General features: G+C 33.8%; 1 protein-coding gene across 1 annotated transcript; it reads left to right on the top strand.

Annotated features, from left to right (window-relative positions):
* The first annotated feature begins 14158 nt into the window (after window positions 1-14158).
* On the top strand, window positions 14159-17460 carry LOC121779970 (protein NRT1/ PTR FAMILY 6.2-like). Its single transcript, XM_042177465.1, has 6 exons — window positions 14159-14330; window positions 14446-14548; window positions 15114-15331; window positions 15590-16134; window positions 16327-16664; window positions 16790-17460. The coding sequence occupies exons 1-6, from the start codon at window positions 14328-14330 to the stop codon at window positions 17320-17322; spliced, it is 1740 nt and encodes a 579-aa protein (XP_042033399.1). The 5' UTR covers window positions 14159-14327; the 3' UTR covers window positions 17323-17460.
* The last annotated feature ends 663 nt before the right edge of the window (window positions 17461-18123 follow it).

Consider the following 18123-nt stretch of genomic DNA (forward strand, 5'->3'; position numbering starts at 1 on the left):
AGGATTTATGAGCCTCTACCACTTAATCATATCTCTTGATTGATAAACGAATTTTCTAGAATTTGGTAAAAAAATATTAAAAAATCGAAGAAGAAATATTTTGGAGTATACTCCAACACATTAAAATTTACTTGCAAATAAATCAATTTTCCCATTTTGATTATACTGAGGTTGGGTCAATTCTATGGGTGAAACTTAGAAAGACAACTTTTTAATGATTCGCAACTTTATGATTTTCTCTTGATTAATGATTGCATTATTGGGAAGCAGAAAATAGAGAATCGAATAAATCGTAGATTCGTTGGCAACATTAGAGAAGGGAGATTTAAAGTGATAAGGTTTTGGGGATAATGGAAGACAATATCAAGTGGGCAGAGAAATATATTTAATTTTTGGCTAATAATTGAGACACTTTACAACAATCAAAAAGATGAATCCCCCTACATTTGGAGCTTCCATAAACAAAAGAAGTGAACCTGCACCAAAATTTTGTTGTTCTAAGGTGTTATTAAGCAAAGTCAAAAGATAAATAAGAAAAAATAAATATTTCAATTAAAAAAGTGTAGTGGGAAAATCGACATTTAGTAAAGGAAAATGGGCTCCTCCAATATATATATGTATCTTCTCTGCCCCATGCCCTTCATGTTTTGTGTTGCTATTATTGTTGCTTTTTTCTATCTTTTTGCTAATTTATTACTTCTTCATGCCCAAAATAATTGGCCCATCTTTTCTTGTTTGTATTTACTACATACACAAATACTACATCAACCTAATTCATTGTTTACACTATATGATATTATGCCCTACTTGTTTATTGTCTTTCTTTTATTTTATTAATTATTAATTATCTCTATTTTTTATATATATAAATACTTACATTCTAACAAAAATTATCTTATCTTTGTTTTTTTTATAAATATATTCATTTCATAATATTGGTATCAAGGTCTTAAGATCTAATGATTTTGGAGGGAAGGGGTATTTCTTTATTGCATAATTTGAACCACCACATTTAGTTAAGCATGTGCACCTACCACAACCATTGGTTGTTTTAGTGTTCAAAATGCGTGTCTTGTTTAAATGTTTATCTATGTCTAGATTTGAGATTTATCATCTATGTCAACATGCTTCAATGATAACTTGCCGACGTGGTGGACCAACGTGTGAGAAATTAAGAAAGAATTTGATGCCGATGACAAAAAGGATAATGCTAAACATGGCAATTTATTAGTGGTCGGTTTCTTAGAGGTATGTTTTTACAAAATTCTAATTCAATGTATTCTATGATTTTGTTAGTCAAATTCAGATAAATTATCAAATAAATCAAGAAAATGGTTTAATTATAGTTAATCTTAAAAGTAAATTTTGGAAGATCAAAATTTCGTAATTATTTCATCTTGACCCTTTTCGTAAAAATATGAGATGATATTTTAGGAGATGTTACACATAAACATGTATCACCCTTAACAAGTGAGTTGACATAGTCATAACACTTTCAAGTGTTTAAAACTGGTTGTCACATCATCGCATGTGATAAAGCCTATTTCATGCATCGGTTTAGGGGTAAAATGTATGCTACTTGATCAGTTTATCGCGCAAAGCGAGTGTTAATTGTGCAGGAATGCTGCTTGACCAAGTGCAACAAGGCCAAACTGATCAAGCTGGCACAGAAGGCGAAAAAGGCCAAAATACTGGGTGGGTTGATCAAGGAGGTGATCAAGCAGTTAGTCGGGGGACCACTGCATTCTAAAAGGAAGACACGTGAGGCTGATGCGCTGGAAGGCGAATCCTCATTCTGTTATTGAAGAACCACGACATTCTAGAAGAAGGACACATATCAATTGATGAGGCGCGCGATCCCAGCAAGGACGAATATTCGCTGCCAAAGTTGTTATCATAGCTGGAGGTTGTGTGAGGAACTTATAAATAGAGGATGCAGCGCCATAATAAGGATCTTTTTTCTTCTTCAGCATCTTCTTCCTTTTTCCTCGCCTTTAGTTTAGTTTTTCCGCCTGTTCCTGGTCCAAGTTCTTCCCCAGTTCCAAAATAGCCTAGTTAAATAGTAGAAATGGTCAGTTAGAAGGAAATCGACTGAAGGGAGCGCGGCAGAGAAATCAATATCTGTTCGGCCCCATCTCAAGTTTCCAACCGAGGACCTCTCGGCTTATTTCGCCTTCTTACTTTCTTGTTTTCTGAACTTGTTAGCTTAGTTAAATTTCGTCTTGTTGTGTAGTTAAAGAATCAACCTTGTTTTTCATTTCGTATTTTCGCAGTACTGTTTGAGTTCTGAGTATAAAAATCAAAGTTGTTTGTTTTCGAAATTCCATGTCCACTGTTCCACTTTAGTTTCGTTTTAAAGTCCCTGATCGAGTGTTTGAATCTTCATTATGTTGAATGACAAAGTGGTTGTAGTTTCGTAGCATGATTAGGTAGTTAAGTCTTTATTTCAGCATGTCGTTTACTTGGTTCGTTATTTGTTGCCAGCATGAATGAGTCCCTTGATCAAGTAGTTAGTCTATTTTCTACCTAGCGTAATCCAGTAGTTTAAAACACCCAATTTAAAGCGTGGCAGTAGCCGAACCCTGTTCACTAAACACACACTCAACGCACCAGCTTCCCTATGGGATCGACCCCGTACTTGCCGCTTTACTGTTAAAGTAGTGCATGTTTGGGAGTTATAAATGTTACTTTTCGTGAACAAGAGAGAACGCCTTGATCAAGTGGCAACGACATTTGCTAACTGATCCACCCGGTCGGTTATCTTCCATATAACTTGATCCATCTGCGCGTATTCTCTCTTGTCTTCACCAGCATGCTTCGCCGAAAATGACAAGGGTGAGATAATTGCAAATTTTTGTCTTTCATAATTTAATTTTCTAATTTTGAAACTATGAAACGAACTAGAATTTGACCATTTATCGTGGTTTATTTAGCAATTTTCACTAAAATTTATGCAAATGACATGTTTGGTAAAGGTTTGAAACCCGCTATATGCCCACCATTTTACCTTTATATATTTTGTTGAAATTTAAATAAGTGTGATCTATACTATGTTAGTATGAGACTTTTTGGATATTGTCCTAATAACAAAATCATAAGCGCTTGGGCCAAAAAAGATAATATCATAATGAGTTCGGGTGTGTATTGTTGGATCCAATAATGTTTTTAATATTTTTTTATTAAATTTATATTTTTAATGTTACATTAAAATTAATTGAGAGGAAAAAAACATAAATTCCAATGCCACAAACTGCAGACTTGGAGCGATTGTCATTTATAAAATCCTACCGTAAAAAATCTGCGAAAACATCTGGGAAGAAAAAGAAAACTGTATAAATTAACACGTTAAATATTAAATGTACATGTTTATTTTGATGATTTAACTATTCTTATTTTGGGGACAATGTAATAAAGTTAAACAGTACTATTTCAAATTTTATACACGAAATTTCATTTTCAATGTTTCACTATTTCGACTAATACGATTAGTGTTTACTTTGTAGTGCCAAATTGTTATTGTCAATTCAAATTTGATTGTTTGAGACGGATATGGACAGTGAAATTGCTTTTTTAAAAGGCACTTGGAAAAAAATTGATTATTTTATTGTAAGTTATTTTAAATCTTCTTTAGTCAAATATAAATTTCTCAAATTTTATAATTTGCCAAACAACTTATAAGTTATTTTAATAAACATATAGATATTTCCTTTATAAATTATCATTCTAGTATTAATATACTACCATCCAACACTGAGATTATCTTTATTTCATATAATTAATTAACAATTTACAGTATAAAACTCATTTGAATACAAATTAAACATACTATCTTAGTCGCTAGTTCATGAAGTATATCTATTAAGTGATTCTACTTTTTCAAGTGTATTCTCGTGTATGAATATAATAACCTCATTTTTTGTTTCTTTATTTTACTTTATATGCTTGTTAAACACGTTTTTTATTCATTTACGTGTTAAGTTTTTTAATAATCCAACGCACCTCAAGTTTGAATTCAGTAGAAACTGAGACAAAGTAAAATATATCAAGCTGGAGTCAATATTATAAAAACTATAGATACTTAGAACTCTTTATGTGAGCTTTTAACCAGTTAATTACATGTATTCATGTTATGTTATATAGGTATAATAATAGTTCGTCAACCTATTCGAATTTTGGCGTGCCAATTTTTGTTTAAAAAAATTGACATATTTCAAAACAAGATCTGGATTCTGGTGGATCTACATAAAAAATTTGTAAACAGTAGTATAGTACTCCCTCCGTCCCGTGCTACTCGCACGTTTGCTTTTCGGCTCGTCACAAAGTCCTTACACTATTTATAATTTAAGTTAGAATTAATGCATTTAATTAATATGTTAGTTTAAGTTAAGAGCTCTTTTATTAAGTGATGTCTCATTACACCTAAAATTCTTTTTTAATTATACAAAAAAATCAATCCCAAATTTACGGCCTAAAATGAAAAGTGCGAGTAGCATGGGACGGAGGGAGTATTGTTTTAGATGTATGTGACCCATTCGAGCCTGCCTAAAAATAAATAAGTTAATAGTTGGTTAGTCGTGAGATTAATGTATAGTAGTGTCATTTATTACTATCTTCTTCCATTAAAATAACTCACACATTATTAATTATACAAATTTTGATAAAAATATATGGTAACTTGGTAGTGTTGCGAGGAGAGTAAATATTGGACTTTAAACGTAAATAGATTCGTCTTCTCCTTTTTATGATATATGCAAAAATTATATGCGTACCAAATTTAATTAAAATTAAAGGTTCATCGATCAATTTTCCTATTGCGATGACTAGAAATTCATGGATGAGAAACATTTTACTAACTAAATTTTATTTTATTGACAAAATTAAAATTAATTGCTTTTAAGTTTTTATCAAATTATAGTTCTATTATGTACTACTCTCAATTCTATAAAAATAGATATTATAGAAATGATACTAGTTTTATTGTGAAAATGATCAAATAAGAAAGATAATTAAAAATGTGACTAAAATATTATTAGTGAAAAATAGGACTCGCCTCATTATAAAAGAAAATGCTAAAAATAGAAGTGAAGTATTTTCATAAGAGTGAATTACATTTTTAGGTTTTATACTTTCAGCGACGAACATTTGCGATCCCTATACTTGCAAAATATCATTTGCGTTCCCCATACTATATTAATTGCTCATTTCAGGTGCTTTTTCACTCTTTGACCAAATTTTCGGACAAAAACACTCCCAAAAGTCTAAAGGGCATTTTTGTACACTCACTCTCCAAAAGTAGGTACTTATTTTGATATTTATGTTAATTTAGATACTTTAACTGTGATTTATATTTTATTCGAATAATTTTTATTTGGATTGGTTATAATATTAAAAATACGCATAGTTTAATCTTGGGTTTTAACTTAATAAAAATTAATTTATTATAAAGCACATATTCTATTTCCTCAAACTTAGATGAATCAATTAAAATAATAATTTATAAAAAAAAAGGGTTCACATTTTAAAAGTATTTAGAAATCTTTAAAATATCGTGGCTTTTAATCACAAATAATTTAATATTTTAATATTTCAAAAGTATAGAGTGATAGCAATTAAAAATAACATTATATTGCTATTATTTCGTTTTTATTGCCAACTAGGTTGCTTCTTTCTGAAGCTCTCAAAAATCACATTTAATCTTTGTAAGTTTATACTCTCACAGATTCAGCCCTTCTCATTCATTTCAACAATGACCATTTACTCTTCTGCAGAATTTCTATAAGGGCTAAACATAATTTGAAAAAATTTAGAAAACTTTTGAAGAAGAAAAACTTGAAAAAAAAATTGGTTAGGAGCTTAAGCCACACCCTTCCTTTTACTAGTTCTGCACATAACCAATCCAAACAAAAATTATTTCGAGTAAAACACAAATCATAGTTAAAGTACCCAAGCTAACATAAATATCAAACTAAGGAGTACCTACTGTTAGAGAGTAAGTGTACAAAAATGCCCTTTAGGCTTTTGGGAGCATTTTTGTCCAAAAATGTGGTCAAAAAGTGAAAAAGCACCTGAAACGAGCAAGTGGTATAGTAAGGGGACCGCAAATGATATTTTGCAAGTATTGGGACCGCAAATGTTTGTCGCTGAAAGTATAGAGCCTAAAAATGTAATTCACTCTTTTCATAAAACAGATGAAAATGAAAAGAATGTCTATTTTATGGGACAAATGTAATATTATATTTTTGTGTATAAATGCATGTTATGTTGATAATTTAGTTGTATAAAGCTATATATAGTGCATTTAATGTGGTATTTTTGTTGAATTGAGAGATTTAAATTTAAAGGCCGAGAACTCGAATATGAGAAAGAGGTCTTAGGTATTAACCTATCTACTGCTTAATCAACTCACACACACATAGAAAGGGTCTATTTGATACTATTGTAGGAGGATAAACATTTTATTATACAAATAAAATAAATATTTAAAGTGGTAGGGTTGAAAAAAGAAAACAAGTACTCCCTCTGTTCCATAGTAGTGGAGTCATTTTGCCATTTTGGTATGTTCCATAGTAGTGGAGTCATTTCCTTTTTTTAGTAAAAGTCAACACATTTCTTCTCACTTACTTTACTCTCTCTTACTTTATTTCATTTCTTACTTTATTCTTCTTTTACTTAACACAATTTTCTTAATCTCTCTGCCGGAAAGAAATGCTTCCACTACTATGGAACGGAGGGAGTAAACGGTTTAACAAGTTGGAAAATGTAGGATTTCGGATCCGAGTACAACGGGAAAGATGTGAAACTTATTCAACGCTTGTGTTAACCTATGTTGCACCACTAGGTTTACTAGGAAAGTCATTAATTTAGATTAGGCCCTCTCTCGAGTGCACCAAAATCATAGATTAGCCTTTAATATTGGAGTCTCCTCTTACCATGTCGAAACTAACTTCAAAATTTCTAAGACCTGAACCCTCTTACAAGGCATTCCTTCTCTCGAATGAAAATTAAATATGAGATATTGGTTAATTAATCACATCCAATCAAGTATCTCTTGATTACAATGATTAGGCAAGAAAATCAATTGTTAGCTAGGCAGTTGAATTATAAAAGCTCAAGATAACCAATAGAATACTCATAAGAGGTAGGAAAATACAAAACATTGAATTAATTCACAAATCTTATTGTAATCTAATCTTCACCAAAATCCTAAGATAAGCTTGGCTACTTATAATAAATCCAATAACAAAGAGAAAATCTATAGTAATTGAAATAAACATGGCAAACTAATCCAAAGTACTCTCAAGAGTGTGAAAGGATGATGGAGAGCCTTCTTCTTCAATCTTATTGATGAATAGGACTTCTTGGCATGACAATTCCCTCCCCAAAGTCTGAGAAATGGTTTTAGGGTGTGTGGGTGAATAATCATAATCGATCCCTAAACTTCCTATTTATATCCGAGTGAAAAATCCACAAAATAAGCCTCTGTACAGAATGCCAGATCGGGCATTCTCTTTGACTAGCGACCGTGTTCCAAACGCTCGGCCAGGCGTTTCTCTCTTAGACATGCGCCCGACTCGGGCATATCTACTGACTACTGACTCGCATCCTTCAGTCCGATCGAGCGTTTCCTTCTTGTAGCTTATGCCTGACTTGTGGAATCTCATTGGTTCATCTTCTTGAACTTCGTTTTACCCCTATTTTCACATGTTTTGGCTACACAATCTCGACAAACTCGTCAACTAACTTAAATAGTGAATAAATGGATGAAAACCTATGAAATGAGCTACAAACCACTTAAAAATCTACTTTAATAATTGAATACGACATGCTAAACCACGAGTTTATCCACTAGCTATCAAGAAATGTAATAGTTTAAACAAAGCAAAACACATATAGAGGTTCTTATATTAATACTCCATACGTCCTATTAGATGTGACACATTTCTTGTGGGCACGGGTTTTTAGGTAGTGGTGTTTAGTGGTTAAATGAAGAGATAATAAAAATAGGAGTGAGAAAAAAGTAAAGTAAAAAAGTAGAAGTAAGAAAAAAGTAAGAGAGAGATAGAATATTGTTTTTTTTTGCCATAAAATGAAATGTGACACTTATAGTGAGACATCCTAGCAAGGAACACGTCTCATTTGTAATGGGACGGCCAAAAAAGTACATTTTATTTTATTAATTTTTTTTATAATTTTTTGGTTCATTAGGTCCTTATAATATAGCATTTTGTTTCATTAGTTTTTTTAAAAAAAAGTATTTGCTTAGGTTCTTTTATAATTTTTTATTTCATTAAATCCTTGTACTAATGCAGTTTGACTTAAGAGACTTTTATTTTTTATTTTGTTGGATCTTCATTTAACGAACTTCGAAGTTTAATTAACTTTTCTTTTGTTACTAAATTTATTTTTTTCTTTTTTCTCCTATTTATTCAGAAATTTATTCAGTTGTAATATCGACTTAAGGATCATTAGAAAAATAAAAATTAATTTATTGATATTTTCCATTACCAATTTATAAATTCATTATTTTTCTAATGATTATTGAATCGATATTATGACTAAGTAATTTCAAAATAAATAAGAGGAAAAATAAAATTAAATAAATTTATTTAATATTAAAAAATTAATTAAATTCTGATTTTCGTCAAACAAAAAACTAACTAAAAATTCTCTTAAATAAAAATGCATTAATATAATGGCCTAGTGAAATAGTAAAAAATTCTAGAAAGATCTAATAAAACAACATGTCTAATAAATCAAAAAATTATACTCTCTTTGTCTCATGCTACTTGCACATTTCATTTTCACAATGTCCCAAACTATTTGCACTATTTATATTTTAAATATAAATTATGGTATTTAATTAAGATATTCGAGTTAGTTAGTGTGTTCTTTATTAAGTATTGTCTTATTACACTTAAAATTCTAATTTAAATACTAATTACTCATGTTTAAATTTACTCTGTCAAAGTGAAAAGTGCGAGTAGCATGGGACGAAGGGAGTAGTAAAAATTTTAATGAAACAAAATGTATTAATATAAGAAAATATTTTGCCTAAATTATTGTATTGAATTTGACATGTTATAGGAGGTAAGGGTTTTACCTAACTCTAAACCACGCACACGTGTGTATCTTATTGAATCATTTCTGTGATTGAAATTGCAGACCAAAGTGCAGAAAATAATTCATAGGTAGTGTGCAAATAGTCAACTCTCCATCTCTATGATTGAACCTGCAGTCAAAGCCTACCACATATTAGTGAAATTTTATACTATAGTTTATTGGTGTTGGTAGGGCAAGACCCCACAACACTCACTTTCGGCTATTCCTACGTCTATGGTACATAATATCCTCAATCCTTTTAATTTTTTGCTCTTATTTTTTAGTGATAAGAAGATTAACAATTTTCTCATGTGACACGAGGATTGATATTATAATCTACTCGAGTCTCGGCTAGCCTTCAAATATGCAATACATGTAAGTCATTTTCGTATATTCCTATACACAAATTTGAACCACTAGGTTGATAACCAAATGCTGCATATTCCTCTAGAAAATTCGATCACTAAATTGAAACCAAATACAGTATGAAAAAAAATAAATAAATGGCTTAAGTTAAAATACTTTCAACTTTTAGGAATATTAGTAAAGAACTATGAATTCTATCACAAGTTGGGATGATGCCTGAGATGAATGAATTCTTGGATAAACTCAAATTGAAGTTTGAAATCTTCCAATTCAAGCAAAGAGATGAGGAATCAATGTATAAACTTATAAGGTTTGAAGATTTGTCTTAAAGTCTAAATTAAGGAGCCATGACAATGATAGAAGATCAAATTGCAAACAGTTGAGGATGGTCAAGTGAAAGACATCTCTCAGTAGGAGAAATTCATTTGCCATTGATGTTGATAATGATATCTTAGATAAGTTACGTGTCCATGTTGTGGAATTGTATCCAATGTGGAGTACTATATAAATGTTTTGAGAGAAGGTTTATGATTATATTTGTTATCGTCCAAGTATAACTTGAGTCATAATTGGATATTAGATTTATACCTGAATTAAGTCAATGATTCTTTTCTTTAATTATTCCAAACCCAGTTTTGTATCTGTTATTTTAGCAGGTTGATAGGTGGCCATAGCCGCTTGGAAAATATTCGTCTTACTTAAGCCGTTAATTCTTTGTGACTCGAATTTGTTGAACACTGGTACATAGCGCAAAGCTTTTAGAATTCTGGGCCGACTCAATCGAGGGTGTACTAAATTATACCTTGCGCGCGGCAACCTTATGCAGCACGCGTGCTTTGGTTGGCCAAGACGCCCGTGTACTCAGCATACGCGTTCGAGCATTTGGCCAAGTTTGTAGCAAAGTCCTGATGATTCCCACCCCCTCAACGTTGGTTGCGCTCGGCGGCTTGACTCCAACCCTACATGTTGTGGATGCTCTGATCAGCAAATAAAATATTACTATCTCCTAATTATTTTGGTATATTTACTTTAAATTTTGTTAATTTTATTAAAATTTTAAATGTTATATACTGTAATAATTATCCTATCAGTAGGCGGGGGGCCAAAAACTACAACTTCTTGGGAATAATTTTATAGGCAGCACCTGTCAAAAATAAAAGGAATGTTATCATTTTTTCATAGAAGTTGTTAGTGATGAATATTACTAGAAAAGTCCAATCCCCAAAATGAATGGTAAGTGAGCAAGAGTTGATTTCCACCGTGAGCTACTACAATTATTGAATTAGATACGTATTATAGTAGTATCAAAAGCCTTAAAATATGCAAAAATAGTACAGATTCCTTGACTTTAAGACTCATAATAGGTTATACAGATTCCTATGACTATGTGAAGATCACATCTCAACAATTAATGGTACGTATTTGAGGCAATGTGCTTGATGCAAGCTCTAGGTTCTTATTGATTCTGCATCTCAATCTTAAAAAGTTTATGATATAAATAGTAGTACTACATTTTAAAGTCATACCCACGTTCATGGATTTACGTATTAAAAGCAAGACATTTTATGCTTATATACAATGATATGACTTATTTATTCTGCTATCTAAATTCTCAACCATCACATGTACTATGGAGTATCATTTTCTTAAACGTTGTATATTTCATATTACTATAGTGTATCGTAGAACATAAAAGACTATGTGGTACATTAATTGGAAATAATTGTAAAGAAAAAGAAAATGAGATTCGAAATTTCAAATGTTTGTTTGTGATCACCATTTATAGCAAGTTAAATGAATGCAAAATAAAAGTTGTGGTTGATCTAGAAATAAAAGAACTTCATTATATAAAGAAAAGAAATGTAGATTAAAATTTCAAATGTTTTTTGAGATAACCAAGTATAGCAAGTTGAATAAATGCACAGTACTTTATTTCGAGTTACCATACATAAATGTATAGTATATATTAGGTAGTAATCTAAGGAGTCAGTGTTAAAATGCATCTAACCCTTTAATGTGTATAAAATAGTTGAAATTGAGAAAAGTGAAATAAAAGGGAAAATAATATAGAAAGCACGGAATGTACACGTGTCCACTTTGTAGGCGTTACATCTTTAAATTGCGAGATCCAGACCCAGTCTTAGTTACTATATATATAAGCAATTGGTTAACTTGAGTATGTGTGGAACATAAGTAGGGATGTCAATGTAACCCGAACCCGCGGGCCGGCCCGAATAACCCGATAAAAATACAGGGTTAGGGTTATAATTTCGCAGCCCGAATGTAAAATCGGGCCGTTCGGGTTGTCGGGTTAGGCGGGCTGACCCGTTCGGGTTAAGGGTCGGCCCGTCGGGTTGAAGGCTTCTGCACAGCGAGAAGTTTTTGTAACGGTCATAACTTTCTCTACAAAGCTCTGATTGAGGCGTGCAATATATCCACGCGAAGCTCTTTCGAAGACGAAGAGAATGATATGTATTAGAGGTTTATCAAACTTCAAAATCGCGAGAAACATTGACTCAAACAAGGCTGCTGCACATCCACATATTTTGTATACATTTTCTAATCAATTTTCTATCATTTCTCAACAAACATGTAAACATACCAAAATATAGAAATATAATCAGAATCATCCAAGACAACCCTCTAAAACCATGCAAAATCCAAATACGCCAACCGACTATATAAGATCACGAAAAAAATCACCATGTGGTTCATGGATTCATAAATACTCATATATAAAAGCTTTCTTTTAGTATATTTCCAATATAATAGTGCAAAGTGTTTTGACGCCACTTCGTCATTGAATTATGCGTACTTTGATGATTCTTAAAACAAAGATAAATTATTATTTGACTTATTTACAGCTGGAATAAATTAAATTTGACCAATAATAATTCAAGAAAACTTAGAGTTACTCCAATTAGCTAGCATCTTGATAATTCACTCTTTAACAATTCAAAATATTTTTGTTACATTTACGATGCACCTCTCACGTTATGAAAATTTTATTTAATTTTCTACGAATTGATTTATGTTTGAATTTTGAAACAAAGTGTTGATTTATGTTTTAAATACATAAACATAAACATACTATTGATAGATATTTTGTAAATAATTATGTAATGAATAAGTTATTTAAATTTAAATAACTTAATCTTTTTTAAAAATATTAAAGAAAATTAAAAATATGTATTTCATTGTTGAATGATTAATTAAAAATATGTATATAAATAAAGAAAATTTAAAATAAGTATTATTTTTTGAAAATATTAAAAGAAATAAAAATACGCATTGGCCCGAATAACCCGATGGGTTAACCCGAAACCCGAAGGGTTAGGGTTAGGGTCGAACTTCTATAACCCGAAAAAATCATAACCCGAATAGCCCGTACCCGAATGGCCCGACAACCCGAACGGGTTTGCCCGAACCCGAACGGGTTGGCCCGATTGACATCCCTAAACATAAGATAGAGAGGACGAAATTGGAAACTGTTTGGATTTGTATAGGGATGTCAATCGGGCCGGCCCATCGGGTTTCGGGCCAACCCTACTCGGGTTGCGGGTCAATCGGATGCGGGCGAATCGGGTTGTGAATTCTTTCGGGTTGTAAAAGTTCAGCCATAACCCTAAAAGCTCGGGTTTCGGGCTAGCCCAGCGGGTTAATCAGGTTGCTACCGATAAGATTAACATGTGATCAATCCAATAAATAATGATGAAAATTAGTTATATTCATAAAATGTAAAATATTTAATTATGATAAATTTGAGATATATGGTCAAACTCAATCATAAACATGATCAAATACTAATATTTGAGATATTTCGTAAAATTATAATACATGTTTTAGAAATTTAAATGTTTTTTAAGTGAATTTGAAGTTTTTAATTTATTTATCAATTATTATATTAATAAAAATTCAATATAAAATTTGTATAATTAATATAAAATTGAAAGTTATTTTTTTAGTTATCTAAATTTTAAAATTAATCAATGAAGTGTCGAATTAGGAGTAAAAAATAGAATAATAGAAATTTTATCGGGTTTTCGGATCTAGCCCTAACGGGTCGCGGGTTAATCGGGTGCAGGCTAATTGGTTTTTAATTTTATCGGGCTAGAAATTTCCAGCCCTAACCCTATAAATTTGGAGGGCTATTCGAGCCAGCCCACGGGTTGCGGGCTACATTGACATCCCTAGATTTGTATAATGAAAGCAAGATTTATCTATTTGAATCATGATTATAGGTCCGGTCCGGGCCGGGCTGGACCGGGCCTTTTTTGGCTCGATCCATCCAGCTCGTTACTAGATTACCAAATGCTATCTTTATGCCCATAAGTTATAACCATATACATAAGTGGGGTACCAAAACCACTTTCTTTTACCACATGCATTCTCTAATCTGGCACACATAAAATTCATGCATATATACAAACCCAATTATTATTAATATTATGGAATATGTGACAGTGAATTAAACCAGCTCCCATTACCATTCCATGTTCGGCATTCCCATCTCTACCTTCCACTTCAATAAATCAACATCACTTTTTCTCTATTATATTCTCAAATTCATTTCACAAATATCTTCAGAAACAGGAAAAAATTAAAAAGATAACCCTACAACAGTAACCCTAGAACCTTCCACATCTAAAAATGGGATTGGCCTAATCCCATCCATCCATGATCTGTCTCAACCTGGTCTTGGAAGGCCATTTTGTTCCCATCATCTTGCTCTATATATACCTTTCCTAACATTACATTCCCAAACACAAATTCCATACATAACTCCTACACACCACTTTACCTCTCCTTTTCTTCTTTACCTAGCAATTATTGCAACAGAGACACCGAATCAGCAACGAGAAATGGTTAGTAGCTACGATCAATAATAGTTTCCATTTCTTCTCTATGATGACTCGAAACCCCAACCAAATGGTTGCTATTAGTTATGATTTTGACGATCAATTTTGCTTGATATTGCAGGATGAGAAATTAAGCTTGACGGTTTCAGATGCGGTGGACTACAAGGGCTGCTCGGCTGAAAGGTCCAAAACTGGTGGCTGGATCCCGGCTGCACTTATTCTAGGTTTGTTCATTTCTTTGATTATACACATGCATAAATATTTAGGTTGTTATTTATATAAATATATGTTACTACTATATATGTTTGGATTCTTAGGCATATAAACAGATTGATACCCATGCACATACCAAAAAAACGTACTATGTGTCACCTGAAAATGAATATACTTGACATGATTCAGGAATAAATTAGAAGTATTATAGTATTTCTTTGATTCTCTTTAGAGTGGAGTTAAAAGCATTATTTCCAGACAAATGGTTATAATATAGTTTCCAGGTCCACCGAACTGTCCATTGCATATATCTCTTACACAGAAAACAAAAGTTAAAGAGAATTCCCTCATCTGTAGGACCATTAAAAGTTAAAAGAATATGGTCACAAAGTTCTCAAGCAGCTATCTGAAATACTCTGGGACCGTTCTCTCTTTACACCGATATGAATTATTGCTATACTTATTTTACAAAAATAACTACTGCGGTTAAATTCTAAAAAATGAATTAAGTAAAATTACTATATGACACCATGCAAAATTGTAAAAAAAATTGATCAAGTGAAATTGATTGTCCAGGGATCGAAATCGTTGAGAGGCTTTCGACGATGGGAATAGCAGTGAACCTGGTGACCTACTTGGGGGGAGTGATGCATCTGCCGAGCTCTACCTCCGCCAACATCGTCACCGACTTCATGGGCACTTGTTTCCTCCTCTGCTTATTGGGTGGATTTCTCGCGGATTCTTTCCTCGGACGCTACAGAACCATCGGAATTTTCGCGGTCGTGCAGACACTGGTGAGCCTCGTAATCATAGAAATTACTATCAAAGTTTTAACACATTTTAGTAAACAACAATTACCATATGCAATTTTATCCACCCAGGAAAATATGTAAAGGAATAATAGTCATTTAAATAATTATATTTATATTTTTGTTTGGTAGTACATGAATAAAACAGTTGAGTCAAAATTGGAACATAATTTAGTACTATTTCATTTTCAAATAACTAAAATTTGAACAAATTTCGTGATCTAAATATGACAATTAATGCAGGGAACTGGCATGTTGGCCATAGTGACCGAGCTTCCTCAGCTCCGGCCACCTCCTTGCAACCGGCACAGCGCGGAATGCAAGGAAGCCAACGGGCTACAGATGGCGGTGCTCTACCTTGCATTGTATCTGATAGCACTTGGCACCGGTGGCCTCAAGTCGAGCATCTCGGGTTTCGGAACAGACCAGTTCGACGAGAAAGACGAGAAGGAAAAGGCCCAGATGGCCTACTTCTTCAACAGATTCTTCTTCTTCATCAGCATCGGCACTCTCACAGCCGTCACCGTCCTCGTCTACCTCCAAGACGAAGTCGGCCGGAGCTTGGCCTACGGGATCTGTTCCATCGCCATGCTCCTCGCCATTTTCGTATTCCTTTCCGGGACTAGGCGTTACAGGTACAAGAAGAGCTCCGGTAGCCCCATGGTCCAGATCTTCCAGGTCATCGCCGCCGCCATGAGTAAGCGCAAAATGAACCTTCCTTACGACGTCGGGATGCTCTATGAAGACACACCGGAAGCTTCTAGAATCCACCACACTGACCAATTCAGGTATATATTCATTACAACAAACTTTTCTTTACAAGGACACAATACTAGAAACGCAGTTACTTATGCTGATTTTTTTTTAAAAAATTACCAAAATTGAGGACGCATAGAAAAGCGCCCTTAAGTTGAGGGCACTATTGTCAATTAAGTACTAGCATCTTAATCTTTTTTTTTCTGTGACGCTTTGTGGTGTAGATTCTTGGACAAGGCGGCTATAGTAGCGGAAGGAGATCTAAACGGTTCGACATCAGGGCCGAATCCATGGAAGCTGTGCTCGGTGACGAAGGTGGAGGAAGTGAAGATGATGGGGAGATTGTTACCGATATGGGCGACCACCATAATATTCTGGACGACGTATGCTCAGATGATCACGTTTTCGGTGGAGCAGGCGTCGACCATGGACCGCTCCATCGGCAATTTTCAGATTCCGGCCGGCTCACTCACGGTCTTCTTCGTCGCCGCCATTCTCATCACCTTGGCCGTCTACGACCGCCTCATCATGCCACTTTGGAAGAAATGGAGAGGCAAACCAGGTACCACTACTTAATTACATTTATTCGTAATTAATTTAATTTATTACTGTCAGAAATGTATCACTCACCCCATAAAAGGCCTTACATTCTCGCAAAATATTAACTAGTCCTATTTTGTCATTCAGGTTTCACTAGCCTGCAAAGAATCGCCATCGGGCTAGTGCTATCAACAATCGGAATGGGGGTGGCCGCCGCGGCCGAGATGAAAAGGCTCTCGGTGGCAAAATCCTTCAGCCGCGCATCCACAGCTCTCCCCATCAGCGTCTTCCTCCTCATCCCGCAGTTCTTCCTAGTAGGCTCGGGCGAGGCGTTCATCTACACAGGCCAGCTCGATTTCTTCATCACCCAATCCCCCAAAGGCATGAAAACAATGAGCACAGGCCTCTTCCTAACCACCCTCTCCCTCGGCTTCTTCGTCAGCAGCTTCTTGGTGTCCGTCGTCAAGAAGGTCACGACCAGCAACGGCGGCCAGGGATGGCTGGCGGACAACATAAACTACGGGCGCCTGGACTGCTTCTACGGGCTCCTGGCCATTCTCGGGATGGTTAACCTTGTTATATATCTGATTTGCGCGGCGTGGTACAAGCCGGATAAGGTTAAGCCTTCGCCGCAAATGGAAGGGGTGAGGTTTGAGGCCAACGGTGAAGACAAGTGCTAGTGCAGTTAAAAGAAACATATGCATGTATCTGTTGTTTTTTTTCGTCTGCTTTTTTGGAATCCATGCATCACTGTAAAATCATTTGTGTGTTGAAATGAGAGCTTTGTTGCTTTATAAAATATCCTTACACGAGCTCAATAGTTGTTGAATTTCGTTTTATTCTTTTTTTAGGATATTCCTATTTCACTAAAATTACTTTATTCAATGTAAACAAATTAATCACTTTTCCATTCCAACCAAATATTTAAAAGATATATTTACTGAAACATCCCCATTTATCAGTCCCATTCCTATCAGTTTACATTTGTTCACTGCATGGAACGTGGAAAATAAGTAATTGATGCATGAGGAAAAAAATAAAATGTGCGGTAAATTGTACAACTGAGTTCAGCTATTAAACAATAAGACTAACAAGCCAACAATAAAAATGTAATTTGTGCGTGTTAGTAAAGTGGTTAATGCATGATGTTGAAGGTTTCAGGATCAAGTCCAGTGTGACAAAGCCTTTAAATTTCTATCTATTTATGGGTTTTTTCTTTTTTGATTCTAGACTATAATTAACATTCCTCGAGTGTACTGAATTTTTTTTATTCCGCCTTTGGGAGAGACGCATGACCCTCATGCGTCTCCTTTTAATGAAACGCATGATGGAGATGTGTCTTTTATAGAGACGCATGAGGGACATGCGTCTCCCAATTTTTTTGATTTTTTTAACGACGCATAAGTGTTATGCGTCTTAGGGAGAGACGCATCTCCCTCATGCGTCTTTTGTTTTTTTAATTTCACGGACGACGCATGAGC

The sequence above is a fragment of the Salvia splendens genome, chromosome 19 (assembly GCF_004379255.2).
Source record: "Salvia splendens isolate huo1 chromosome 19, SspV2, whole genome shotgun sequence".
NCBI classification, from domain to species: Eukaryota; Viridiplantae; Streptophyta; class Magnoliopsida; order Lamiales; family Lamiaceae; genus Salvia; species Salvia splendens.